The 27,718-nt window shown below is 38.9% G+C and overlaps 1 protein-coding gene and 1 long non-coding RNA gene across 2 annotated transcripts; one reads left to right on the top strand and one right to left on the bottom strand.

The window, feature by feature from the left end:
- On the top strand, positions 1 to 27,454 carry FHL2 (four and a half LIM domains 2). The gene is made up of 6 exons (XM_026103206.2): positions 1 to 220; positions 11,602 to 11,781; positions 20,442 to 20,616; positions 23,722 to 23,891; positions 25,544 to 25,730; positions 26,748 to 27,454. The coding sequence occupies exons 2-6, from the start codon at positions 11,626 to 11,628 to the stop codon at positions 26,897 to 26,899; spliced, it is 840 nt and encodes a 279-aa protein (XP_025958991.1). The 5' UTR covers positions 1 to 220; positions 11,602 to 11,625; the 3' UTR covers positions 26,900 to 27,454.
- Positions 14,510 to 19,182, bottom strand: LOC112984964 (uncharacterized). The gene is made up of 3 exons (XR_003259624.2): positions 18,642 to 19,182; positions 17,679 to 17,747; positions 14,510 to 15,141 (listed from the first exon to the last, which is right to left on the bottom strand). It is a non-coding gene; the product is annotated as an uncharacterized LOC112984964 (long non-coding RNA).
- Positions 27,455 to 27,718: the final 264 nt, after the last annotated feature.

Raw genomic sequence — 27,718 nt, 5'->3', positions numbered from 1 at the left:
AGGGGTTTCACTAGGCTGGGGAAGGCAGCAGCCTGTTTCCACACAACACTGACTGCAGAGCTGAAATCAGGAGAGCTGCTCTTCGCAGGCACTAGAGAGCCCTGGCTAGCTGTACAGCTCTCTTCTGCAAGCAGGCCACTGAGCTCTTTACACATTTGTTAATGGATGTGACCCCCTGTCCCTGGTCCAGGAGGTGACATTAACTGCCCGCTACTGCTCTGTAAGTAAATATCCTTTTTCCCCCCCCTTCCCTCGCCAGGACCCACGGACTATATCTTTGAAGGTATTGCTTTAAACAAAGGGTGCAGACAGAGAGATGGAGAGGGATGTTTAGTGCCCTTGTGGGTTGCTGGATAAGGATGCAAAGAGAGCAATTGCCAGTCCCCCTTTCTCCTGAGCACACAGCAAGGGCTGTGAAGAGGACAAAAAGATGAATTTCTTATCAAAGCAATATTTGCTGCGTGTCCATCTGTAAGTGACACATCAGTGAGCTGATGAGGCACTGGGTCATTGCACTTGTAACTATTTTTAATGACGTTATTGTACTGTGTATGTAATCCGCTGGAGAGGTCATAAAAAATAGAAGCTTGGGTCTTAGATTTCTTACACCTCCGTGCACACTTCCTGCTCAACAAAGAGTGAATTTTGCATGGTAGCAAGAGCAGACGTACATGAAACAAAGGTAGCCTTTCCTGTTTGCAAGCAGACATGAGGGAGAGATTGTGCACAGGAAAAGAGGGGAGCCATCAGCATCGTATTTCTTATTTATATGTGGAGAGATTAAATTAGAACGCAAATCCCAACAAATAGCTCTGAATTCCTTCCTTTCATGCTTCCCTCTGTGTGCTTGTGTGCAGCCACAATAACCTAGGTCCTTCATGTATGACATCTATCATGGATTTCTCTGTGTACATAATAAAGGTAATACTAACTTTCATTGTCTGCATTAATGGTTGTACTAAGCTTTCTGCATCCCTAAAAGGATACAGCTTTTATTTAGCTCACTAGATGACCCACAGATTTGAGCCTTGCTGTGTACAGAGACATACTCATAATCACAAGGCTATCTATATGCCGGCAGCAGTTATTTTGTTGTTGCTACTCCCTTGACTCCTATCTAGAAATATATTACTAAGATTGCTGATTGATTGTTACGTCCAAGGTCAGTAGTTATAACATTTATTGTTGGCTATACATATCTGTTCATTGTCTTAAATAGGAATTGTCTTAGAAGTACCAAGAGAATAGTGTGTATTATTAGCTACTCACATGTATTCAGTTGTAAAGGAATGCTATAACTGAGGTTGCCATTCAGTTTCTGTTATGATTCCTGTTTTCATTTGTTCATACATTTACGGAAAGCCCTGCTTTCTAGCTAAAATCTTGTATGCCTTTTATCAGCTAAATGGTGAACTTTGAAAATGCTTCAGGCATTTGGATATGGGAGACAGAAAAATACTTTTTATTTTTTTAATTTTATAAAAATGACTGCTAGTTTTCTGTCCCTGCACATATAAATGGGAAAGGATTAACTCTAAAAACTGCTATATGAATATAGCCTGTGAATATTGACCAAATTTGGAAAAAATAATTAAAAAAGAATACTAAGCACTAGATTTATTGAAAACTCAGTTCCAACCACTTGACATAGTGGGACTACTATATTCCAAATCTGACCAGAGCACCAATAAAACTCTCTTTTATACTAGCCATAACATAGATATTGATCTTTGGGGATATCTTTTGGGTTGAGAAACAATGTGTGGTTGAGGTGAATTTGGGTAGCTGAAAGGACACAAACTGCTCTTGCTGCGAATTCATATCTGGGGTTCGCACCTGACATCTCCATTTGACAGAGCAGGCCTGAGGCTGGGAGAAGCACCAGTTCTGGAAGTCTTTTGAGAAAGTTTAGGAGATCCTGAGACAACAGAAATGCTGGGGTAGAATATTCTTATTTTCACATAATGTGTTACTGAGGGAATTGGCAGTGCTACACAGGCAGGCACCAAATATTTACTACCAGAATGTATTTTTTTATAGCAGATAATCACTATTTTTATGAGATCACTGCTATCACATAGCAATGGGCGTGCTGTGTCAGAAATTGTTTGTATATGCAAAGCTCCTGCCCTGAAAAGCATGCAATTGTGATTCTCAGCTAAAGGACCCAGATATAGATAAGGCCTTGTTTTCTACTTAATACAGTATAGCTTCTTAAGGAAATGTAGGGAAGTCCAGGTACCATTCCCTGAAATCACATCTTTCCTACCCATACAGATAGACACCAGAACTCCCAACTGGGACACTTCAAAAAGGTGACACATTTTATAAAACCTTTAAACAGCTCCTTGAATCAAGTGTGACATAGTCCTCCAGGTTCCCATCATGCTTATCAGGGTGCATAAAAAATCATGAGCATAAAAAGCAGGTTTGGTGGCAAGGTACAGCTCCTGCTATTGTAACAGTTGGTGACAGTTTCTGCTGTATCACACTGCAAATTCACCATTTCATCAAAGAGGAAAAAAAAAAAAAGAAGATGACTCTGAAGACCTATATTCACACCAGTGATTCCTAGCCCAGTTCGCTACTGTGTTGAGCCCTGAGAGCCAAGCAGTCTCTTATCTGCTCTTATCCTGTTATCCACACCTCTTCTCCTTACAGGGTTCAGGAGATACAGAACTTAAGGGAGGACTGGGTAAATGTTGACACCATCAGCCAGAGGAAATGTCCTCTTCTCCATGCAAATGAGGCTGAAAACTGAATTAATGCCTGTTGTTGCTGGCCAGTACACTGCCACAGACTAGTTATAGGCTGGTCTGAGGCTCACCCTTCTTATGTTGGATAAATTGGTCCAGAGCATCTTCAGAGAAACTCTGGTTGGGGTAGTGATCCAGGCAGTCACCATCCCCCACTGGGGTACTGCTTCAGAGATTGGGGATCTCATAATTTGCATTTTTAGACTGATTAATTTTAATTGTGCAATTTTGATGTTTCATTTACATATGCACAGTTATTTGTGATGCAGATTCACCCCAAGTGAGAGTGTGAAATGGCAGGATAATGACAGGTTTCATGGAAATAAATCTTGGATACATTGACAGCCACTGAAGCATTAATATTTCAACAATACTAATTAGCTCTTTTTATATATGTGGTTTGATTACAAGCCACTGGAGGTTTCTTTTAAGGCTGAACACCAAAATACTCATGCCAGGTGAAAAAAATATGATCCTAATTTCATTCATTTTCACATACTTTTGTGCATTACATTGTGTAATATTAACTAGGCTGCCAAATAGTTACTGAATATACAGTAATACATACTAAAAGGAATGTAGGGAGTGTAACACTGACATAAGGTTTAATGTCTCTCCCTTTCACAGCAAATTTGCAACTTTAAAGTTGCAAATATGTCAGCCTCAGTACAGCAGCCCTAGGGTTGCTCTTTCCTTGGCAGGGAGCAGTTTTAGACCCTTGGCGAACGCTGGCACAAGGGTTCACAACCTACCACTCTTTACTTTATCTTGCACAATAAAAGCAGTTACAAATAAACTGTAAAACACCTGTAACCATTTTCCTAACTCTGTTCTGTCATTGCTCTGAAGCATTCCTGGCGCTTAGACCAGTGCTCTCTTCAGAGTCCAGGATCCCACCTCTTACCAATTCCTCCTCCATACTGTGCAGTGTGTCTCTCTATGGTGCACCCAATATCTTTGCTCTTCGGTAAAAAGGCTCTCTCCCACAAAAATTTTCCTATATCCTTGTCCCCAGGCTCCTTTTGCCTCTCTGTGGTCACTCATAAGTCTCTTATGTACCATAAATTCTTTGACTCAACATTAACAGCTGTTCTGTTTGCTCCCTTTGTGCTGCCTCCAACCCAGCAAACAAGTTGGACCAAACTCTTTTCATCCTGGCTGTAATCAACCTATTTTCCTAGGATGTGCCCAGCCCAATGGGCACATCCAAGGTTTAACTAGCCTCTTTTGTCCCAGTTTGGAAAGCTGAAGGCGCAGAAGCTCAGCAGAGAAGTCTGGATTGCTCAGAGTGTGGAGGCACCCACTGATACAGTAGCTTTATACAGCTACTGAAAGATGTACATTAACAGATCCTCCAAATCACCACATGTGCCAGTTATCTTAGACAGAAAGGGCCTTTGGGGTCTTCTCTCTATAAACAGTACCAGACAGAAAGACCCAGATCTGCTTTGCTAAAGGCCAGGACAAACAGCAGAGCATTCTTCCTCCATAGTGCCGTACCAGCTTTGCTTCTAGTCTTTCCAGAGAGAAGGGAACAGAGAGTATTTGGGACACTTCTATTTCTGTGTCCTAGGTCATGTTATGCCGGATTTCAAAAATACAAGAGAATTTGAAAATTTCACTGTATGGTAGCACCTGAAGTTTTCTAGATATTTTTATCTTGGGGTCTGATTTCCCTGGGATTAGCTGTGATACTATCAGTAAGCAATTCCTTTCTGGGAAAAAAAACAGAAAACAAAAAACCCTACCTCCATACTTCCACTGGTGTTTAGTCCCTGCAGTCATTTGGCTCACACATTATTTCCACAACGTAGAGACAGAAATAACAGTAGGTTTTTTATTAATCCTATAACATTTTTATCCTCTACCACCTTCCAGTGTCTGCTAAAATGCTCTTTTTAGAAATATGTCTTTCTATGTTTAAGCAAAGGCAAGTATTTGATCTCTCTCTTTTGAGTAAGTCTTTGTTTATTCCACAGGAGAAAGAAGGCAGGTACTTGTTTCGAGTATCTTTAAAAAGAACATAAGAACAAGCCTTTCAGCCTTAACTGTGCTTTTTCCTGCTATGATAGACTTAGGAGTCATGCTCCTTGTTATTTAAATAGGCTCCTTTTGGAATTGAAATGTATAAAGGAGCGTTTGTAAAACCATACATCCTCTCTCTAGTCATTTCAATAGCAAACTCAGATAATCATAGTGTAAATTGTGTGGGATACACTGTCAAGGTATCAGTGCTGATCTCTTCTGTGGCATCTGTAGTTGTTACCACTACCACTGGTAGCTTACTAACTACTGGAAAAGCTCTAAACTGAAGCGGATCCTTGTTGATTGCCAAACACAGCAAACTACATGGAAACCATGGCTGGACTGTCACTTTTCCATTACTGTCACTGGGATTACTTTAGCCAGGCACATTAGAAACCTAAACCTTCCTGCACAAGAAACATTTTCTGTTCCCCCTCCTTTCTTTTTGGAAAACCATACTTTCCAAATATCTTACTTTCCAATTCATGATAGGCTGACTGTGCAATTCAGACAGGAACCAGGTACACTTTCGTTATCTGCACATGCTAATGCAGTCTGTCTGCTCAGAAAATTACTCTAAACTACTTAAGAAGAGACATAAGAATGTTATACCATAGACAAAATAAGTCAGCCCTGTAGAAGAAAGCTGAGTTGCTGAAAAACCTGAGACATGACTCTGAAGAATGTTTCAAGGTAACTTTAAAAAGTCTCTTAAAACTGAATACTGCTTGAAATACCTTCTAATATCTAGCATATATTTAGAAAGAATGTACTCAGGTAGCATATTTAGGAAGAGATTTTATTACCTAGGTTTCATTTTTATTTTTATTATTATGTTAAATTATCAAACCATGACCTGCCTAGCTTTGCCAGAGAGCTGCTGGGAGATCTAGGAAATTTTACTGTGAGCTTAATACTGTCAGGAGGAGCAAGAAAGACCTCTCTGATTAGATACTTTGCTTTCAATATCCTAAACTGGATGTGGACCCTGGTAAAACAGTCCGGATACATTCATGAAATGTTATGTTACGAGGCCTTGATTTCTTAAAGACAGAGTACTGAATTCCTCCCATAAGGCTTTGGGTTTACACTAGCTGATTGCTCTTCCATAGCAGCGGCAGCAAGAGCAAGAGGCTTCCACTCTCTCCTCAACTTAAAAAATGACAGAGAAAGAAAGAGTGCAGCCATGTCTGTCTGAGCATCCCAACTTCATTTACAAGCTCTGCATAAATCCCAAATCATGGGATACAGGGATATGCAACAGCTCATTCCCTACAGTAGTCGTGCCTCCCCTTTTCAAGGGCCTGCACAAAGATGATGGTAAGAACAAGTGTCTTAGTAACAGCCTTCAATGTCTCAATAACCTCAATAAATACTCTCCTTTTCCTCTTCTTAACCAATAAATGCACCTTCCCAGAGAAGTACCCCATCAGCCACTGGCAGCAACAGAGAACAGACATCTAGGCTTTCCACAGGGTGAGGTCTGCATCACTTCCCTCTCACTATCTGGCTTAGCTTTTTGCTTTGGCCAGCTTTGCTTAATGAGATAAATCTCTGCGGTCAGTGTAGAGAGAAGTGGCTGTTCTGCATCACCTTCCGCAGGAGTCCAACTTCTTCTCCCTCCCCAGGTAGGGAGGAAGGCTGAGGAGGAGAGCCACCGCTGGTTACGGATAACCCCTGCAACATCCCCCTCACTCCTACTGCCCAGGGGAGGTGAAGGGTCGCTGCTGGCACCAGAGGGCACAGCACAGGAATGCTCCTTTCTCCTCTCTTCAGCAGCATGGCAAGCAGCAAAGCCCAGGTGCCTCCGCACTGGGAGAAGCCCAGCTCCATCCCCTTCTCTCAGCTCTAGTGGTGCTTTCAGTGGCTTTGTAGAACTAATCATATCAGGAGAACTGAAAGATGTTACATGCCTGAGAAGAAAAGGAATCACATTAAAGAGATACGCTCTGACCCTGGAAACAGGGAAAGTTAATTGCCAAAAATTTCATATAGCAAATTAATTGTGAATGTACAGACACATTGCTGAGGCAGAGCACCAGGAGTGCTAGTGTTTCCCACCATAAGCAGAGAACCAAGACTCCGTCCTAAATATCTGTGGTCTTCTTTCTGAGACATTTAGAGGTTTTGATGCTGAACTCAAGACTAACCCTTTGACAGGTTCTGAAGACCTCTCAGCTGGCAGGACCTGTTGTGGCTCCCCTTGGCCCAGAGCACACTAGCCAACACAGTCCCCTGGAGGGCCAGGCACCCAAGCAACATGAAGACACAATGCCTGCCTGACAGCCAGCTAGACTCCAAGCACTTAGGGTTCCCTTTCCTCTCTCTTTGTTCTACCATCAGAGTGTCTGCTGACATGCATCCCATGAAGCAGAACATAAGCTACACCTGGACAGCCAAAGAAAGAGGGCTACAGCCTCTTAACACATTCAAGTAAACCTAAACCTGATGCATATAGGACTGCTTTGGGTGTTTGTGGTTTGCACCTATTCTAGCTTAGTTGCAAGCGCTGAAATTCAGGTGGATTCTGACTATATTTTATATCTTTTTTTTCCCTGACAGTGCTCCTGGCAAGTGATTGTTTCTTCTCTTCCTCAAGTAAATTAAAAAGAAATAAGATTAGCTTTTTTTCCCCCTTGCATGGCATCATGGCCTTGATTGGAAAAATGATTAGCTCCTAGAATAGTGGCTTGCAGTTTCTTCAACAAGATGATAGATAATGAATATGACAGTAGCTGCAAAGTTACGGGAAAATAATCACCTCTTGCCAGAAAGATGATCATAGTTTGATCTGCTACTTCATAGTTGCAAAGGACATCATAAATCTTGGCATTTTAGCCTTCTGAACATTAACATGAATTGTTTCCAAATGCTCCAGACCTGCATGGCTTATGTCACTAGAGTTGCCAGACACAAATCTTCCTTTCTCGGGGGAAGGAAAATAAACAGAAAATGTCTCCATGTGCACAGTTCTTTTGGAAAAAAGTAATGTGGGAGAGGTGTGTGTACATGTTGGGGGAAGCTGGGGCTCTCCAAAGAGCTGTTATTTCCTGTGCAGGCGGCTAGCAGAACATCCTGCTCTCGGGGCACAGGTAAAGCCCTAGCCCCACCAATTCAATAGCAAATCCCCTCTGGCTTCTACAGGGGTTTAATTCTGTATTTCCACATACCATTAGAACAGGACATCAGAGCTTCATTTCACTAAATAAATTTTGATTTCTACCTTTTGTAGACAATTCCTCCTTCCTTTTTTTTCTCTCTCTCTCATGTGCATGAGTCTGTACTTTTCAGTGTTCAACAACTCCCTGTAAGGTGTATTGAAATAAGATGCACAGAACATCTCTTACTAGGCTTGAAAACATAGCTGGAAAAAACAGACAAGATTAGGGCAGATAGTCCCTTCTTCCAGTAGTTAATACTGTCGCGGGATGGGGGAACACTAGATGATTTCTTAAGGCCATTATGAGCCCTAATTTTTATGAGGTAGTATGATAACTTTAATAATTACTTCCAGTAAAATGAGTCTGTTTGAGAGGAGAGGGAAAGAAGAAGAAAAGAAGCATAATTTTTAAGTTACCCTACTACATATTTTTCAGTAATTTTCATATCAATTCTTAATTCCTGAAAGACACCATCTGGGTAGTGCTAACATTGAAATAAGCTGTAACTTCTCTTCTGGGCATGCAATGGAAAGATGTTTTCTTTCTGAGATGTGCTTGATGTCTAATGTTGTAGGAGGGAGATTCTATGGCAGAAAAGTAATTTCTCATGATAATGTTGAGAGCAATCTGAAATAGCATACCAATAAAATGACTACTGGGATGAACTCTAAAGACTTTGTTTTACCACAAAGATGTGTAAATAAGGTGAGTCTCTGGCCCCACAAAGCTTCCAGTCAACAAATATCAAACAGAAGAGGAAGAAGTAGATTAATGTCAAGGAGGCTGAATTGTGTTTTGTGTCAATCCACAACTACCAAAATCTTTGCGGCTTTTAAAGCCCAAAGCAATGCATAAAACCTGTACTAAAGCTAAGCATGGTTTTTGCATATATAATGAACCAACTGACTAGCAATGTAAAGGACCACATTCACTAAGTAGCAGGCAAAAACGTTGTTCAGTATAATATTGCATTTCTTGTGTGTAAGACAACAGTGAAATGATTGGTTTGACCTTCCTCCTAATTCTTCACTAGGCAGACCTGTGATTACTTTACATTTAATTTCTTCTCTCCAAAGAAGAAAGAAAGGTTAAATATTAGGAAAATATCATTAGTGGATAGTGAGATCCAATCCAACACTCAGATTTGAACAGCCTGAAATTTGAGGATGTTTCACTCTGGATTCGAACTTTCTGAATGAAATCACATGAACCTGAATCCCTAAATTTATAGATATTGGTGTGAAATTGGTGCCAGATCCAATGGAAGTTCAGGTAACTAACTTTAAAATGCAGATCTTGGAAATTTTTCCTTCTCATCTTTTAATTTCCCGTATCACTGGAGTTGTGCCTCTAACCCTGTCCAGAATTGCCCCCTTAGTGTCTTCATAGAGTGGAGCTCCCCCCTAAATCTGTTTGGGACATAGAAATGAGGTCTGTCTCTACCTGCTGTAGTAGGGGCTCAATCCAGTGTGACAGTCTTAGAGAATATTTAATCAGATCAGACCCCTTTCAGGATATGGGGACAAGTGCCACTGTATTTTACAAAATAGTGGCAGTGACTATTCTATTAAATAATGCTTGCCTCTGCTCCTATGAAGAAAACATAAAAAATAATATGACACTTGAGAAGAAACTCCCTGTAACAAGGACACTGGGGCATTCAGTTCTGAGGGAAGAGTCCTTGCTCTCAGTCACAACCCACTTCTATATTCTGCATTTAACAGCCTTTGGACAAAGGACAGAAATGACATAAACCTAAAGGAATCACACTTTATGTTTTTGGGTTTTACAAATCTTGATCGCAGAGAAATTTTTCACTCTCTGGTATCGTGTCTACTTCTAACTCAGGGCTGGAAAAAAGAGTTTTGAAGAAAGGTGAAAGGTGCAAGTTTGTTAACAGGTCCTACTCACACCTCATCTTTTCAATAATTCAAACTGACTGTGCAACCAAATCCTATCATTTGAAAAAAATGCCTAATAAGGCCTGAGAAAAAGCCTCTGAAAATCTTTTTTCTGTCTTACACATGGACTGTTTGGACAACGTTATCAATCCTCTTGGATCTAGTCATACATAAACACACCAGTTTATACTGGTCTGACTCCATTCATTTTGCTGAAATTACCTCCTTGAAGGAAAGTAAGTCCTCTCTAGTTCTCTCATGGGAAGTATAAATGTGTTATGTAGGCTAGCAGTGTAAACTTTTCCCCTTCAGAGTGCCCTAAATCTTTAACTAAACCCCAGCTGCAGGGAATACAAGAAAATAATAAAAACTGAAACCTTGGAAAAGAACTGAGAATTTCAGAATGCCCTGAGGGTGACTCCTGCAGCCAAAACAAGAGGACGAACTCCAGAATCAAGGAACCTTTGCCAAGAACACTAAGCAATTGACCACTTTTTGTTTCAAACAGAGGGCTGAAGTTGGCAGAAAGACTGCAGCTGCTGTAAATGTCACATGGGTGTGAAAGATAGAGGTAGTCACTTAAGCCATTAGTATTCAAAGCATTTAAGGCTTTATAGATCAAAAGTGGAGATCAGGCCTGGCAAGCAGTAAAGATCATGAAATACAGGTGGAGCGTGCTCCATCTGGGAAATGCCACTTCATCAGGAGGCAGCTATACCCTGCTCCTGCTGTAACTGCTGAACAGATTGCAGGTGTAACACACGCTGCAAGCCTCAGGTAAGAAAAATGCTGATGACTCTAATGAAACCCAGACACAAAATAAATTGTCTCAGGCAATAATAAACATTCAGGCAAGTAATCAAAGGAACTTGTGTCCTTTTTGCTTGTGTGTACAGCCAGAAAATGCTGGAGACAGAAAACTGAGGGAGCAAATAGCAGGTGTCCCTGTTTCAGAGAAGCAGATACTTCTTTCGCTGTTTCTTCTCGTTGCTTTTCCCCTTCCATAAACATTATTTGAAATTCACCTGAATCAGGGTAGCTAGCTCCCATTTGTGTCCCAGTACATCACAGCTGTTGGATAACTCATTCACCTGCATCAGAGAAGAAACAGCTACACAAACACAGACCCCACATCTCCTGCTATTAACAGTTCCCAGAGCCCTATGTGGGAACAGAGATGGAGGGTTACCAGGCTCAGTGCAGGGCAATAATTGCCAGATATTGGCTCATTAAGAACATACAGAAGGAAGGAGTGGAAGCACGTAACAGTGGTGCCTGATAGCCTGTATATGGCTAAAGCCTACCAGCAATGCAAACCTTCATCTCTCCTTATGGGAGAGATGTTGCTACTTCCTGAGGCATGCTGGCTCATCATCTGAAGCTGCTTGGCTCACTCCATTGGCTACAGAGGTAGCTCCTCACTTTGAGGGCTGTAGGTTGAAGTTACTTTATATTCCTTAAGCATCCCATGTGAATTCCTCACAATCAGGTTTTACTCATATTTCTCTCTCTGGTCTCCAGTATAAGCTCCTGTAAAAGATAGATTAGTGGATAGCTAAAGTAGATGGGCTACCATCTATATCCAGCACTGCTAGGTTTATAGCCCAGTTTCTTCCTATTGCATTGATTTATCTGACTGAAAGTTGAATTGAAATGGAAGTACAATGTGGTAAACTGGAACTGATAATAAACTCTTATTGGGGGTTTGGGCCAACAGTAGCTCAATCTGAAATGTGCCTGCTTTTCTCTTTGCCGCAGGATAGACAGACTCCAGACCCCACCATGACTGAATGCTTTGACTGCCACCACTGCAAAGAGTCCTTGTTTGGCAAGAAATACATCCTGAGAGAGGACAGTCCCTACTGCATGAAATGTTACGAAAGCCTTTATTCCAACACCTGCGAGGAATGCAAACACCCCATAGGTGCTGATTGCAAGGTATGCTGGATTTGTTTCTTGTCACAGAAATCTTGACATCCCTTAGCCCTGAGCACCTGTCTTCATGGACTAGGGCACAAACAGGAAAGCCCCTATATGGAAAGTGCTTATCCTCTAGCATCTTATTCACTAACAGGATGAATGAATGATCTGATCCTCCAAAGTGCTAGACACTTTTTGGGGACCAATGGGAACAGAGGGTACTTAGCACCTCTCAAAGAGCAGCTGAGCAACAAATTTTCAAATGTTTGTTAATTTGGTCTGCCTGTTTTGCATACAGCTAAGAGTACTGAACACAGGGAAAAGTGTCATGAGTACTCAGGACCTTTGGCTAGAGGGCACGATGTATGGGATTCATCTCACCTAACTTTAGATGTCAACAGTTGCCTTGCCCTGTAGTCAAGAGAGAAGAACAGATGCTCTGCAACAGCAACAGAAACAATTTAAAGCATGAAAAAGGTTTTCAGGTATAAAATGCAACCCTTGATATTAAAAACACAGATGCTGCCTCTGCTTTCCCCAAAGTTAGTTAATGGATTATGTTTAGTGAATTTTGTTCAGAGGTAATAAGTGCTGACATTTTAATATATTATTAAAGATGAACAACACTGTCATTATGCTGGAGCCCTTACAGGTGTCTGAGATATGGTGCTATCAGTTGGAAGGATCCATGAGTTCTTCTTAATGGCTACCTAGGGATTTCTCTTGGTGGGAGAGCATGCTTTCTGGACCCCTATACCTGATTTTCACCACTTCTCTAATTTACCAAGCATGTTAATAGAAACACAAAAGCACCCCTCTCTTTTTGTAAGCCATGAGAATTTGATGTTAGAAAGCATCATCGACTCATTAGGAGGGTCAAACTGTCCTTGGGGCTAGCTGGGATCTGGAAAGGCAGCAGAAGTCGGTTTTGTCTACCTTTGGACCAGAGGGAGCTAAGCCACTGTGGGCTTTACAGTAACCATAATTCAGGTATCATCAAGAGACAAGACCTGTGATATCAGAACTGTGCTCAATCCAATCCAGACCAATCATAATGAGCTTTACATGGTCTCATAAAGACCATCTCAGAACCTTACCAATTTTTGTGCTTCATATTTATCCTACTTTCTTTGGAGATTCCTGTATGTGCTCAGGAAAAGCTGCCAAATCACGAACCACAAAAATCTGGCTAACATTGACTTGAGTAACAGGCCAGTTAGGATGTCTTTAGAATAGTTAGCATCTTAAATGCAAACTGATGATACTGGTGCCTAACTAAAGATTGCAAAGGAACAAGCATGAGGCAGACCAGCAGCCCTGCTGGCTTGAGCTATGCACTGCTGCACCACATGGAAACACTGACCTGACCCAAATGAGGTATGACCACCTGCATTTCCTTTAAATTAGCCAGAATACCTGGAATGTATGCCAGTTTCATGCTGACTGAATGAAGACAGATGATATCTGACTGATACACTGTAGTGGTTGTTGGACTGCCACAGATAGACTTCATCCAATGTACAACCTCCTTGTACAAGTTTGACCTGTTCAAAGTTGGCCAAGAGTTTTACTGGCAGAGTGACTTTGCACTAGAATAGCAATTTCCATCAGGTGGCTATGGGATTTTTGACTGGTACAAGACCTGGCATTTGATTTCCTATAGTAGCAATCCGTAGCTTGAGAAACATTAGGTGGTCCCTATTACTGGTACTACCAGCCTACTACTAGCTTGTAAAATCAGAGTTATAAAAATGTATGCAAATTTGGATTGGGAAAAATCTAATTCTTTTGTCTTCCAAATTGATCTATCTCATCCTACTGGAAAATCAGTAGGAAAGCCTCTCTCAGAAGCCTTAGAAAGGTGAATGTTTCACCATCATGACAGGGAACTGGCAATAATCTGTAAGAGGGTGTAACAGTGCCAGCTTTCCTACAGCTCATAAATTAGAGCTGGACTGACATGAACAAGCAAAATATTTCTGACCCATTCTAGAATGTACTTTGTTTTAAGGTCTCTTTCTAATCCCCTGAGAAGATATTTCTATGTGTTGACATCCAAGAATTTCAAAACTTGGACTGGCTTCAACAAATCTCAGACAAAGTATTCAGAAATTAATCAGGCTGAACTTTTCAACCCAGATTTATGGATTTAGGGCATGTGGGTATTATCCAATATACTTCTCTTCTATGTTTTTAAACAAAACACAATCTAATAGCAGATAGAAATAGAAAAAAAACCTAATTGTTGTAATATAAAAATTATTTTAAAAGTGTAAAGAACCAAAACTATATCTGAAGAACACAACTACAAGATAGTGAATAAAGATTCTTAAACAGTGGAAAAGTATACCGGAAACAAATGCATCCTTTTTAGTCTCTGTGACTGCTGTTTGTGCCTGTCCATCCTTCGACCCTATAGTTTTTGAACCTGTTGACTAATTTTAACCAAATCTTCATGGATGGATAAAAGTTCCATACTTATTAAGTTCTAACAATTTTTCTGGGGGGGGGGGGGGGGGGGGGAAATACCATACACACATGGATGGGTAGAAAAGAAGAGATCCTATTAATGTTACCGCTAAGAGAAAAACTACATTTCAATTACAGGAGTAGATACCAGAACACATCTGAGAACCCTTATAACTGCCTCAGCCACAAGAAAAGTTTCAGTCAAAGCTTGCATACGATATGACTGTGGATAATTCAACCATGAAACACAAAGTCACAAAAAATCATGTTTCTGCTCCTCATTAACTATATATATACACACACATATATACATAAGTACATAAACACATAATAGATTATATATAGAGATACACATATCTAATTTTTTAATGTATCTTGTTATGCATTGGATATATGTGCTCCAGAAGTCTTAAGATATTTGTATCTTGCCCTGAACAAAGAAGTCAAAATGTACCTTGAATGAAACTGGTATGTTTACTACATGTACAAAGAGTTGATTCCATTTTTATTTGTGTGTTCTGACATAATCTTTATACAGCTGTAAAATTCAGAACCAAAATTTAATGGAGTGACAGTGATACCAGAAAGTGTAGCATCCAGGCCTCTCTATCTTCCAGGGAGACCCACCCTCACATCCACAATAGAGCCCCAAAGACTCCATTTAACTCTCACCTCGGATCCTCCCTTGTGAGTCCTTTGAGTCCTTTGTAGGCCACCACTATTTTTCTACACCAGGAAGAGCTGAACTGAGAACCCAACTGCAGTTGAGATGCTCCTAATTTCACCCTGCAGAGAATTTTCTTCTTGAGGAATAGCCATGTAGTTAGTCTATGGCGGCTTTCTAGGACTCGTAAAACATGAGACTACAGAGAAGGATTAGGTTTGGAGCTCCGGATTCTTCATTCTTATCTGCAAAAGTAGGTGAAAAGTACTACCTTAATTGTGAGTGAAGAATTAGCTTTGATAATGTCTTAACTGCTTATTTGTCTGGGTGGCAATTATCACAAAGAAACAAACAAAAAAAACCCCCAGCAGATTCTTAGTGGCAAAAATAAGAGCAACCCTCCTATAGCTGAAAGAGTTGTATCAAAGTAAAACAGATGCTGACAAGAGAAGAGCCAGCTCTCCACCTCTGACACTAGCGTAGTGTTTTTCTTGGTGCATATCAGCACTGCTGCACAGCATCATCTCACCTGAGTTAAACTTAAGCCTGCTCAGCACTGGTAACAGTCAAACTTTGATAGCGTTGGCTCTAAGAGAGTCAAACAGGTGCCAGATTTTTACCCCACATTGTAACCACAGCACAGAAAGGTTGTAAGATATCGATCCGAAGACAAGCTTTCTTTGAATTCAAAACGGGCGAAAATTTGTTTCACTACCTTCCAATCTTCTTTTTATGGTTAATTTATGGTTAATTGTGAATGTAATTAAGAAATAACTGATTTGTTCTTTATTTTAAATGCTGTTCTTTTACAAAAAAAAAAAACAAACTGAATGACAACATGTGGTGTTAATTACACCTTTGGATTTAGGCCATTTTGTTAACTGTAAACAGTTCTAGCTGATGTTTATGAAACTTTCACAGGCAGATTAAGAGTTTCATATATACTGAGTGGTAGGAGGCACTGGCAGACAGGAGCAAAACAGAATGCCATTTCTGTTACAGCTATTACATATTAGCCATATGCCCAGAGGTTCTAATGGAAATTTATTCTTAAAAGAATTGGTTGGCATTTCATAGCCTATGTCTCTGGTGAATGCTCACTACACCTACTGCTTCACACCTCTGCTTGCCTGAAAGAAGGAACATTCTTTCTGGAAATCCATCCATTATGTTCTCATTTGCTTAACAGCTTAAATGTGACTTTTAGTTGATTTTGGCTTTTTGAGCAGTTTCTTTGCAGGCTCTTTGGCAGAGAAACCATCACAAATACAGGAAATACCTAAATAATCCAACGTTTACTGCAGGCCACAAGCTGGCCTTGGCAAGGAGGAGGGGGTGAAAACTCTCCCTGTGAAATCTGAGAATGAAATTAAAAGTGGATTGTGATATAAAGCTACTGTGTCAATACACAGGCCAAAAATGAATCAAAAGGGTCAGTCTTACATATAAACTAAGCAAGGAATAAAGCCTCTAGTAATGTAGAGCAGGAAAGGGAGAAACGATTTGTCTTTAATTTTTAAATCCTGTACTGAGTTGCAACACTTTTTCTCTTCATTACTGAATATCAGACTATTTGTGAAGTAGAATCGTAAGAAGACAGATACCTTCATCTCTTTTCAGATCAGTGAAGCGCTGAGTTCAGTACCATGTCACTTAATTTTGCCTTTTCTAAACTCTTCTTGATAGGGAAGTACCAGTCTAATATATTAAGTGTTCTGCTAGAGGCTGCATGCCTAAAATCTGTACAGCTTTTTTGTTGTAGTACCCCATTTCCTGCGCTCAACCTTCTGAATAGAGCATTGTGGGAAGCAAAAAAGCCCGATGTACTTCTCATTCATGAACAAACATATACAGTTACTCTTCTGGTAATTACCTTTCTAATCTTTTTCCTGTTGGGTCCCCATTGAGAGCCAGTTCAGGGGAAAAGGTAACACATAATGGCCTAAGTTTACCTATCAAGCCAGAGTAGAATGCAGTACAGTTGCAGGAGATAAGGAGTTTATGCTTAACGCAGTTACCTAGTAACTGCAGTCTTGTGGCTTTTCCAATTAAAAAACAGAAGTAACAGGCAGTCCCATCCTAGAGGCCAACAAACCATACTGAATCAAAGCTACACAGAACTACAGAAAACTATAAAATAAATTATGATTTTACCAATGTGGAAAACGGTCATCCTGACAATGTTTTCTTTGAGGATGTCATTATGAAAGTAAGTGAAAGTAAAATTAAGTGTTTAAAAGGCAAAGGAAGCTGCTTTTCAAAATCATAAGTTTCAAACAAATTACATAAGGGATGACTGAAAAGTTTTGGAAAATATAGGATCTGCTCTAAGTTTTGTTACAGTCTTACCAGATTCTTACAAGTCCTTCTGTACTTCTCCCTGCAAATTCTGCTGCAGGATTTATCGTAGCTCTGCAGAGGCAGGCATTGCCCTCGTCCCCTTTTACTTTTACTAGTAACACATCTGAAACTGGGCTGAAACTCTCTGCACTTCAGCTCCAAAATGCTCAAACAGGACAGATCCGTATCCATGAGCATCTGTGCACACTCATCTCTATATATGTAAACCTCTTATCTGTGAAAGTGTATGTGTGCTTTATCTAACAAGAGCATGGTATTGTCACTTTTCACAGATAGATGCATAGATAGATTGCAAAGAAAAAGAAAGGCATTCTCCAGATTTAGGCAACATAGGAGGCTGCATTAAAAACTATAGTTAAAATAAGCATCAGGGACTTAATTTCCCCCAAGCTGCACAAAACAGCTATGAAGTTATGCTCACCAGTATTTTAAGGATACACTCCAGTTGAGTCCACAATAGCAATTTTCTGTATCTGTTCTTCCTGGAAATCTGTGTAATAAACAGGAATTAGCTGTAAATCACTTGTATCCTCTTCTGCTGGAAGAGATTTATTTGGGCTACAGGCAGCTAGCACAACCTAGAGCTTACAGGCTTAGAGTAGACCTGAGGCTCTTTCAGCTTAAGTGCGGACAAGCCTAACAGTCAAAAAAGCTTGAAATCATCTTTGTGCTTGCAGCTTCTCCAGCGTAGAATCTATTCTTAATTAATACATCTACAGCTAATGTATAAGCCAAAGGTTTCAGTAGATACACAACATACTGAAGTAGACAAAACCTCATTTCCAGTGGCTTTATTACATTGACTTAAGAACAATGATGGTTCAGAAACTGCTTCATCAGTACCTTAAACTTCCTTGCTTTGGATGTGACAGACTCAGAGAGAGAAAGCCATAATCATTTCCGCTGTCTAATATTCTGCTGCAGGTATGCTGAAATCAGACATCTAGGTGAACCTCTATATTAAATGGCAGTATCTGCTGTTATCAACCAAGCTATCGAAAGATTGCTTAAATAAGCCTGTATCTTGTGCAGGAAAAAATGATTTTCACTACCATTATACGCACTAAAATACAAGATGACAGTGCAAGTACATATGTAGGACAATTGCCATAACAAAATACCTGCTACTTTGACTTATCCAGCTAGTGTCTACAGAAGCTGCTATCATAAATCTGACTCAAGGGTTAAAGCTCTTCTTTATTAAGATGTACCCCTAATTGTTGTCTTTATTATTCCTCTTCTAAAAGAAATATACCTTCTGCGAGATATATTTTTATTGATAAAACAAGGCAAATATCAGCATATCAACTGTGGAGGTAAAAAAAAAAATGTGCAGAATATTGCAAAAAGAGGAGAAAGGCAGCAAGAGGGAAAAAATGAATACCTTTTGTCTCACAAGAGAAAGAAAAACAAATCTGTTGTCATTCCATTTTCTAGCAGGCAAACTTCACATTTTGGAAAACTCCGTGTTGGCTGTACATTGCATTTTTCCATTGAAAATATTATTCCTCTCTGAAATCGGAATTAGGATATTCAACTTCCTGTAAAGAAAAAAAGAATGTAAATAACTTCTAAAAAGCTTTTTTTCATTTTGATGTTAGAAAATATTGAGATTTTATGGTCAGAAATTGAGTTGTTTCAAAAGGATTTAACTGAAATGAATAGACAAGCTGAATAAACTATTTGAAAGCTGTAAAGTGGGAAGCTTACGTATTCTATCTCAGAGCACAACCTCAGAGATGAAAGACATACAGGGCATCAATGCTTACTCACAATGACTGAAGAAACAGAGGCGAGTACAGCAGATATTCAAAAAAAAAATCCTCTATTACAAGCTCAAATTATCACTGAAGTTATTATAGTTTAATAGGTGAGCTATGCAAAACTATTTCAATGTTTCCTGTTAGCTACTTATGAGAGCAAGGCTCCAGCAGACAAAACCTGTTCTTATTTCAGGTTAACCTATATCCACAGAACCTTTTGATTGCTCTGAGCGAAGACTGCAAAATTGAAGTTACCTGTGGCTCAACTGACATACAGTAGATTAGGCAAGAATAAGTTTGACTTTGTTTTACTTATGTTTTACTTTACATATGATAAAAAAAATTCTGATATCCTACAGCTCATTCTTTCCCTTTGGTTAATCAAAGTAATTCAGTGCTTGTATTTAAGTTATAGTAAATCTTGAGATAGAACCTGAACAGTTATTTCTGCTGAATTTTTATACTTCCCATTTATGACAATATCAACACTCCACACCCACGTCAGACTGACAACCTACATATTTAGGGGGAGATATCGACAGATAAGTCTATTATCCCACCTTTTCTTTTAATGATCTGAGCTCTATTTTGTTTGAAGTACCAAAAACACTGTTATAAAATTAGACCACTCTAAATTTTAAAAGGTACAGTCCATTCCTTTATGTCACAATATTAGAAGGGCCCTTTTTTTAAAGAATAAAAATACCAGTGGGGAAAACTAAGGTGCATTTTAAATACTGAGATGCCAATGCTAATTCCATGGACAGAGTATTCTGAATCAATAGCTGCAGATGCAATGTGATATCTCATTTTTCGGTGTGTTTATTCACACCAAAGAATCTGTAGGCAGCACCAGTAAGGAGTCTGACCTACATTTAAAACATAAGTAAAACAAAACTAAGACTTGGAAAAAAAAAAGTTCCAATACAAAAAAGGAATTCCACACTTGGTGTAAATCTGTTGAAGTGAATAAATACCAGAAATTAATTTGGAAGATGATTTCTGCCCAGCAATGAACAGCTATGAAACAACCTAGAATCAGCAATAGCTAAGACAAGGAGGGACAGTCAGTTATATCTATAAGGTTAACAAGTTCTAATCTGACTCAAAAAACAGGACTTTATTTTCAAAGGAAATACCTAAATAAAATTAGTTGTTCCTCTGAGGCATACAAAAAGTGAAGGTTATCTTGAATTACATTTGTTAAAAGCCTACTGAAAAAGGGACAAACGTTGTCATTAGCCGTTTCTGGTAATCATATCAAAATGTGTTCATCCTCATCAGAACATTTTTTCTTCTTTAGCTGTGCGAATGAGCCTTAACTCCTGGCTGGGATTCAGATTTGGACATATTTACATTCTCTGAGCTTCCAGTTGTGCAAACTATTCATTCTGTTTACTCTGTCGTTTTGGATTCTACAGGATCTGTCTTACAAGGACCGGCACTGGCATGAAACCTGTTTCCACTGCTTCCAGTGCAAGAATTCACTGGTGGACAAGCCCTTCGCTGCAAAAGAGGACCATCTACTTTGTACTGATTGCTACTCCAATGAATACTCTTCCAAGTGTAATGAGTGCAAGAAGACTATTATGCCAGGTTAGGATGCTAACTTTTTGGACTGAGAAAAGATTAGGTTAAATATCAAGCCCAAGCTGAGCAACAGCTGTGACAAATGTCTTTCCCTGACTCACTCACTCTCAAGTCATGGTGAGCTTTGTAAATGTATCATAACCTCTATTTTAAGTTATTCCCATGACCAGATCACTTATTTTTCATAATGAATCTTGATTAAAATGTTCTGCACATGAAATGGGTTAACACAAGTCTTGAAATCTACTGCTTATTTCATTTTGCATTTTTATTAACAGGCATTTACATTTTTCTATAGAAGTATTTAATAAAAGACTTCTGAAGGCTGGGCAACTAAAACTGATATTTTCCATCCAATCCCAGCTTTATATTCTGATTGGCTTCCACTGTTTGAACAACAAAGGAAGCTTCTAAATTTAACAGTTTACTTAACTCCCAATTTAGCTTTTTATGTAAATACTCTAAGTTTAGCTTCTTAAATAGAAATGGAAAGCTGGTCAAAGTATCTTTAAAGTCTTCTTAAACACAAAGATCTAAAGAAACAGGAAAGATCTATTTTTCTCTTTCAGGTTACATATAAAAGAAAACAGATGTCTGAAACATGAAGTTATAGTAACAGATCGTTAAAATCTGATTTGCTGATGACAATACATGCATTCTGTGATGATTTGAGGGCTTAAAGGGGATGGAATATTGGTCCAGAAATAAAGCATTAAAAGGCAATTTGAAGAGTCTCTATACATGCTACATAATGGTTATTGGTTACTTATTCCAGTCGAACTTTTCTAGGGCTGGTTCCTACATTGGTCATCTTAGGCAAAAGCCTAAAAATGCAATTCTGTTTGTGCACCTGACATGTTTTGATAAAAAAGAGCTTGGTGATGATATACAATGTACAAATAGAAACAACAAAGATATTTAAAAACAGATGGCCCTATCCACTCATGATTCAATATAAGCATCTCCTATTATTGTGTGCACCTGTTTTTTCAGATACAGCATTAATAACTGACATGTTTTAGAATAGCCAGTGCTATTTTAAAACTAGAAGTTTTTTTTTTTTTTTTTTTTAAGGTAATTCATCAAATTCACCCTCATGATCAGTAAGCTTATTTACAGAACGGATCTCTACATATGTTATACAAGTTACAGATTGACAAGTAGTAATGGAGGCTAGATTCAATGACCTAGAGAATCCCTTTTCTTACCAACTGAAATGGAAGAAATCCTTTTGTTTATGAGGCTTCACAACCACTGCCTCGTCTTTAATTGCTTCCCCAAGATAGACTTGATGTCAACACATTCAGAAAGCAGAACATCGAGCATATATTTTCTACTTACATTGTACACCATGTTAGCACAGAAGCTAAAATGGAGCACTATGGTCATCAACTGAAATATAATTCATTTTGAAAGAACCAGCAAGTGGTTGGATACCTATTACGGAAACTGTTCATGCTACACTTGCCCTTTGCTTTGCTCCACTAAACATAAAATTTAGATTTAATAAAACATTATCATGATAAGCATATGAGATACTACGGTAATTAATTATAAGCTTGATCTTTCAGTCCTTCTGCAAACTGAACTCTCACTGACTTCAATCCAGCAGGTAGTAAACAGGTCTCTCCCCACCTTGTGTTTCAGTGATAACACAACCCCAAATAAAGTCCAGCCAAAAAAATGAAAATGAAACTCTCTACTGTTCCACATCTCCTCTCCCCAGGACGTCATTCCTTCAAGGACTGATTCATTTGTGCCTTGGTATGATATAGAAAGTTAGTAACACACAAAGTAACCTTCTTAAAAGCTGTCCATTAATAAAATGGATCTGAAATATTGAGGTGTGTAAGTACCATACAGACAGATAATTAACAATACACTACACAGCTGCATGCTAATCCTGTAAAAAGTACTCCTGAAGTGTGCCTCAGGGCAGAATTTAATGAGACCAAAAAAAAGGTTAAAAAAAAAATGTTACTAGTAAAGAAAGAGGAATTAATACTTGGAAAGGGAGAAGTCGTAAAACTTAACCCTATAGTAAGGGGGGGTGGGAAGATGTGGCATAAAAGGAGGTAGTATGGCTCTTCATCTTTAGTCAATACCTGATAGGCTTGTCAGTCCTCTTCTAAGCATTTGACAGCATGCTTGTTACTAACGGCGTTGAGAGTAATACAGAACTGTAAGCATAATTTGTTTGCTTTTCCTTCAGGCCAACATCAACTATTCTGGTTCAAACTAAGACATAGTGACTGACAGATTATATATAGAGAGCATAAAGAAATCTGCCCATATAATGGTAAGCCCATATAAGCAGTAACAGTTACTTTAGTTACTAATAGAATCCATACTCTCAAAGCTAGTTCTAGACAAGTATATCCAGCTTCTAACTACTATGCTATTTTTCAGCATTTCAGTAAAGGATTATTTCAAGACTTTTCTTCCTTTCAAAATACAAACATGGTCTAAATACAACTGATGCCAGACAGAAAGCTCCTCCTCTTTTACTGACAATTTCAAGAGACAGACAGCCATTTAGGATCCAGTGTTGTATAGGTGGAAACCATTCCAAATTTATAGTGGACTTAGCGAGGACAGGAACAGGGCCACAGAGCAGATATAAAATAACCCTTTGTCTGAAACAGTAACTATACTTTATTGGGAAAGAAGGCAGGAAGCTTGACAGGAACAAACCAGGCACCTTGCAGCTGTCTGAAATACAAACAAAAGGGATGCTGAATGAACAAAGTCAAACTTTTAACAAGGAAAGGCCTTATCTTCACACAGCACTAACAGCAGCTTTTATTGGCATCTCCTCAGTTACCCTGAATCTTCTTATCAGTTAGAATTCATTATTAATTCTAATAATATCATAGAAAAGCAGCCTAAGCCTTCATTCTTAGGAGTAAATGTCTCTCCTCTTCATAGGAGAAAAACCACTTATTCTCCAAAAACTTAAAACGGTACCCAATACCATTCAAAGCTGGTGGGAAGACGAAATAGCCTATATCTCACCATCGTACTGCTTTTGACTGACGACCAACTTGACATACAAATAAGAGTCACAAAAAAGCTGAAAGAACTTCAGTTTATGCTCTGGTTGTATTACAGGTACTCGGAAGATGGAATACAAGGGCAGCAGTTGGCACGAGACCTGCTTTATCTGCTACCGTTGTCAACAGCCAATTGGGACAAAGAGTTTCATCCCTAAAGACAATCAAAACTTTTGTGTACCCTGCTATGAAAAGCAGTTTGCCATGCAGTGCGTCCAGTGCAAGAAGGTAGTGCTTTTATGTTATTTACCCAAAACCTCAGAGATTGAGCTCCATCACATTTTAAATCCAAGTAGGTAGAATATCTTATTTTTTTTATGTATGATAGTTTGCAAAATCTATGTATGATAGCCTGCAAAAGAGTAGCAGGAACAGTACAGAATTCTCTTACTCAAGGTTAAAGACACATTTGTTTAGAAACCATACAGAGAAAATATTAAAAAAAAAAAGCCTCTGCATTGGAATAACTTCATTCCCACTGAAATCAATCATATACCCCAAAGACTTCAACTGGAAGGCAGATGGGCTAAGACTGTTTTCTTTTTTTAAATATTCTAATTAAGTTTGAGACAGAGAGGTACACTTCACAGAGCAAATGCCTTTCCTGAAATAAATGCTGGTAAACTCAACATGCTCAGGAGTAGGATTATTTAGGCTCACTATCTTTTATCTGTCCACTTTCTAAAATCTATACACAGCCACAGCTAAGAATTTTAGAATTCTTTTCTAAAAAAAAGAATTCTTTCATCACTTATGGAACTAACAGATCTCAATTTGCTATGGATATATCCAGGAACAAAGACTATCGAAACTATAAATACATCCATAATAAATTCCCCTTCCTCTGTTCCCTCCTTGTTTCCATTTTCCCCCAGTATACTTGCAGCCACCACACTACTCAAACTTTCCTCCACATCTGTTATCTGCTCTTGTATGGTGTTCCAGTCCAGCAAAGCTGCGATCTGGTCAAACTGGCCAGAAGCTACAGCCTCTTTGCTACTCTGCTGGCAAAACAGAACAGGTAAAAGCTAAGTTCTTCCAGTCTTTAATTTGAAATAGACCAAATGACTTTCACTATCTCCTATCCATCCAGCAATTTTTTTGAAGTTTCTAGGAGCTTTGTATCTTAAAAGCTCTGTCGTTCTGGAAAATTTAACTATATTTGAGAATAGGCTAAAAAAATACCTGGGAAAGAGGCAAACAGAAGACACAGATGGACAGACAAACTAAATAGCATGATAACACACTAGCCTGATCTTCCAAGGAATTTCCCTTTAGTGAAGAAAGAAAGAAAAATTAAACTGAATGATTGTACCATTTTCTTGGGAACATTCAAAGGAACAACGAAGTTTAGTTTGTCTAATACTAGGGGGGCTGTTTTGCGGTAAGTGCCAAACCCCATCCTGAATTCAGAAAACAGAAAACAAAGATGTCAGCTGAAGTTTGAAATAAAACAGGTCTTTGAAAGGAAAGTAACAGGAAAGTTGAAACACAGAAGGCAATTCTTTCACCACCAAGAATGGGACAGGTGAAGAAACAGATGAGAAAGACTGCTAGGACAAGCCTAAGAAAATTGACCTACAAAGAAGGCTGGCCATAGAAACAGAAAGGACAGTTCAGAGTGAGATTATACAATATATGAGGAATAAAACACTTTTAGTATGGGGCATCTTTGTATAAATTGGGAAATAATAATGAATCACTTACATTCTTTCTCTTGAGGACAGCTCCTCACAAAAATGATGATTTTGCTATTAAACTTTCTTTCCTCCCCACACCTCCCGCCTGCAAAAACCTTATCACCCTTCCTCCCTAACAAATCAAGACAAAAACCTGACGCCCTCAAGAAAACACTTTCTGCCTTACTTTCCATAAAACAGGCTATCACTACAGGAGGTGTTACTTATCGGGAGCAGCCATGGCATAAGGAGTGCTTTGTTTGTACTGGATGCAAGAAGCAGTTGTCTGGACAACGCTTTACCTCCAGGGATGAGTTTGCATATTGCCTGAGCTGCTTCTGCAATCTCTACGCCAAAAAGTGTGCTGGATGCACAAACCCAATCAGTGGTAGGTCTCTCATGACCAGAGTGGTTTTTTTTTAAAATGTTGGAGTTTTTTTTCTTTTAAATAAACTGCTTCTAGTATTAAAAATGGTTCAGTAACTCATTCTGAAGAGCCTAACAGAATCAACATACTATTCAACTCAGGAATCTGTGATATTTAATACTTAACGATACTTTTCACCATAGGTGCTGTTTTTCTATTGCTGTGAAAGATGCATTTCTCTTCTGAGTGCAGCCCTTTCTATCATATGATGATTTTTCAAAGTGTTGCTACTAAAACAAACAAAAATACCCTCATTAGTTAAAGGATATGCCCAACTGTAAATCTCTTCACTGACTTCCAACTAGTCATCCCAGTATATCATATTCAAATGAGCTGTTATCGTTCTCAAGGTTAAGCAACAGATAACTCCTACCAAGAGACATTTGCCTCTTTTCTTTCTTCTCAGTACAGCTTCTATACCACTTATGATACCAACCTCCCCAGCTTCAACTTTTCTTGAATGTTTCTGCAGTTTACTAACCTGCTTCGAGACACCTCTCTTTGAAAGCTGTGAATCAAGTCCTTGCCCAATCTGTAAGATTTTTTAAATGCATTTTCTACAAAAGACAAAATTAACTTAAATATTATAAACATTTCTGTAAATAACCACCAAACTTCTATAATTCACATGCAGTTTCTGCCCTTTTCTTCTGCTGTATATTGTACTTCCATCCCACTGTCTCAGCTGAGGCTGAGCTTGACAGTTCATTTCTGACACCTTCTATCACCAGTGATTAACAGCCTATTTCACTGACTCAGCTGAAAGAAACAGAACTACCTGAGGATGAAGGTACCACTCTCATGGAATAAGGGTAGCAAAGCGAGCATGGCAGAAAACAGATAGATTTGTCAAAATTGCATTTTTTTCATTACTGAATGTCTCCACAGCAATCTGTACGTACCATTCTGAAACAGCATCACTTGATGACAAACATTCTGTTATTTTCCCATAACTGAATGCTTTTGGTTTTCAAACAGGACTTGGAGGAACCAAGTACATCTCTTTTGAAGAACGACAGTGGCATAATGACTGCTTTAACTGTAAGAAGTGTTCTCTCTCACTAGTAGGACGCGGCTTCCTCACAGAAAGGGATGATATTCTTTGCCCTGAATGTGGAAAGGATATTTAAAGCTCAAAAAGTGGGGGCAGGGGGGGCACATGGTGCCAGGAGGAAGCTGTGCTTGCAGTATATACTCTAAAATATGCAGACATTTGGAACTAGCTTTGGCATTCTGTGTTTCTCTGTACCATTCACATCACCTAACCTTTTCCTTCAAACTCTCCAATGCTGCAGGGAAAGCAATTTCAAAAGCTCTAGTAGCAGTGTTGGTGTTTCAGAATTTCTGTAGCTAACCAAAACTAATGCAAAACCTGAGACGTAAAATCGTTTGGGTGTTATTGACATAGCATACTCCTTTCTTCACTAAATATTCCAGTTTAAGCATCTGATTTAATTTACAAGCAAGCGATACAGTTCAAGGATTACGATGACCACACACAAATTCATAGATATTCAGGATGAAACCCTCAACCTATTGAAATCAATGGCAAAACACCATCAATTTCAATAAGGCTGAGGTCTCACCTCAATGTTCTTGAGCTATGTAACTAGTGTGTGCTGTCAAGTGCATAGAAAGACTGTGGATGTAGTGTGTTTTGATGTACAGAGATTTGTGCCATGCTGTAAAGATAATGATAAAACAGTTGAAGTGGGAGTGCTGCATAACAGATACATATTTTATTGCATGACTAGCTGATCTTTGTGTGAAGTACAAGTTCTGATTGACAGTGTCAATATTACAGTTAGTTGACATTACACTGTGCATTGTATTTTCAAAATAAAATCATTTAAAACAAAACTGTGATTGTGTTAACTACATTTACATATTTGATATTTACAAACAAAATGCATTCACAGTCTTAAGAAATGCAATGCAAGAACCATACA

Source organism: Dromaius novaehollandiae, chromosome 1 (genome assembly GCF_036370855.1).
Source record: "Dromaius novaehollandiae isolate bDroNov1 chromosome 1, bDroNov1.hap1, whole genome shotgun sequence".
NCBI classification, from domain to species: Eukaryota; Metazoa; Chordata; class Aves; order Casuariiformes; family Dromaiidae; genus Dromaius; species Dromaius novaehollandiae.
This window is presented reverse-complemented; position numbering and strand designations above follow the sequence as displayed.

Bases quoted from the DNA above. Each gene is read 5' to 3' on its own strand.
- FHL2 (XM_026103206.2), top strand. From the start codon at position 11,626: ATGACTGAATGCTTTGACTGCCACCACTGCAAAGAGTCCTTGTTTGGC. The intron at 20,617-23,721 runs GTTAGGATGCTA...GTTGTATTACAG, and splicing joins CAAGAAGACTATTATGCCAG to GTACTCGGAAGATGGAATAC. The intron at 25,731-26,747 runs GTAGGTCTCTCA...GTTTTCAAACAG, and splicing joins ATGCACAAACCCAATCAGTG to GACTTGGAGGAACCAAGTAC.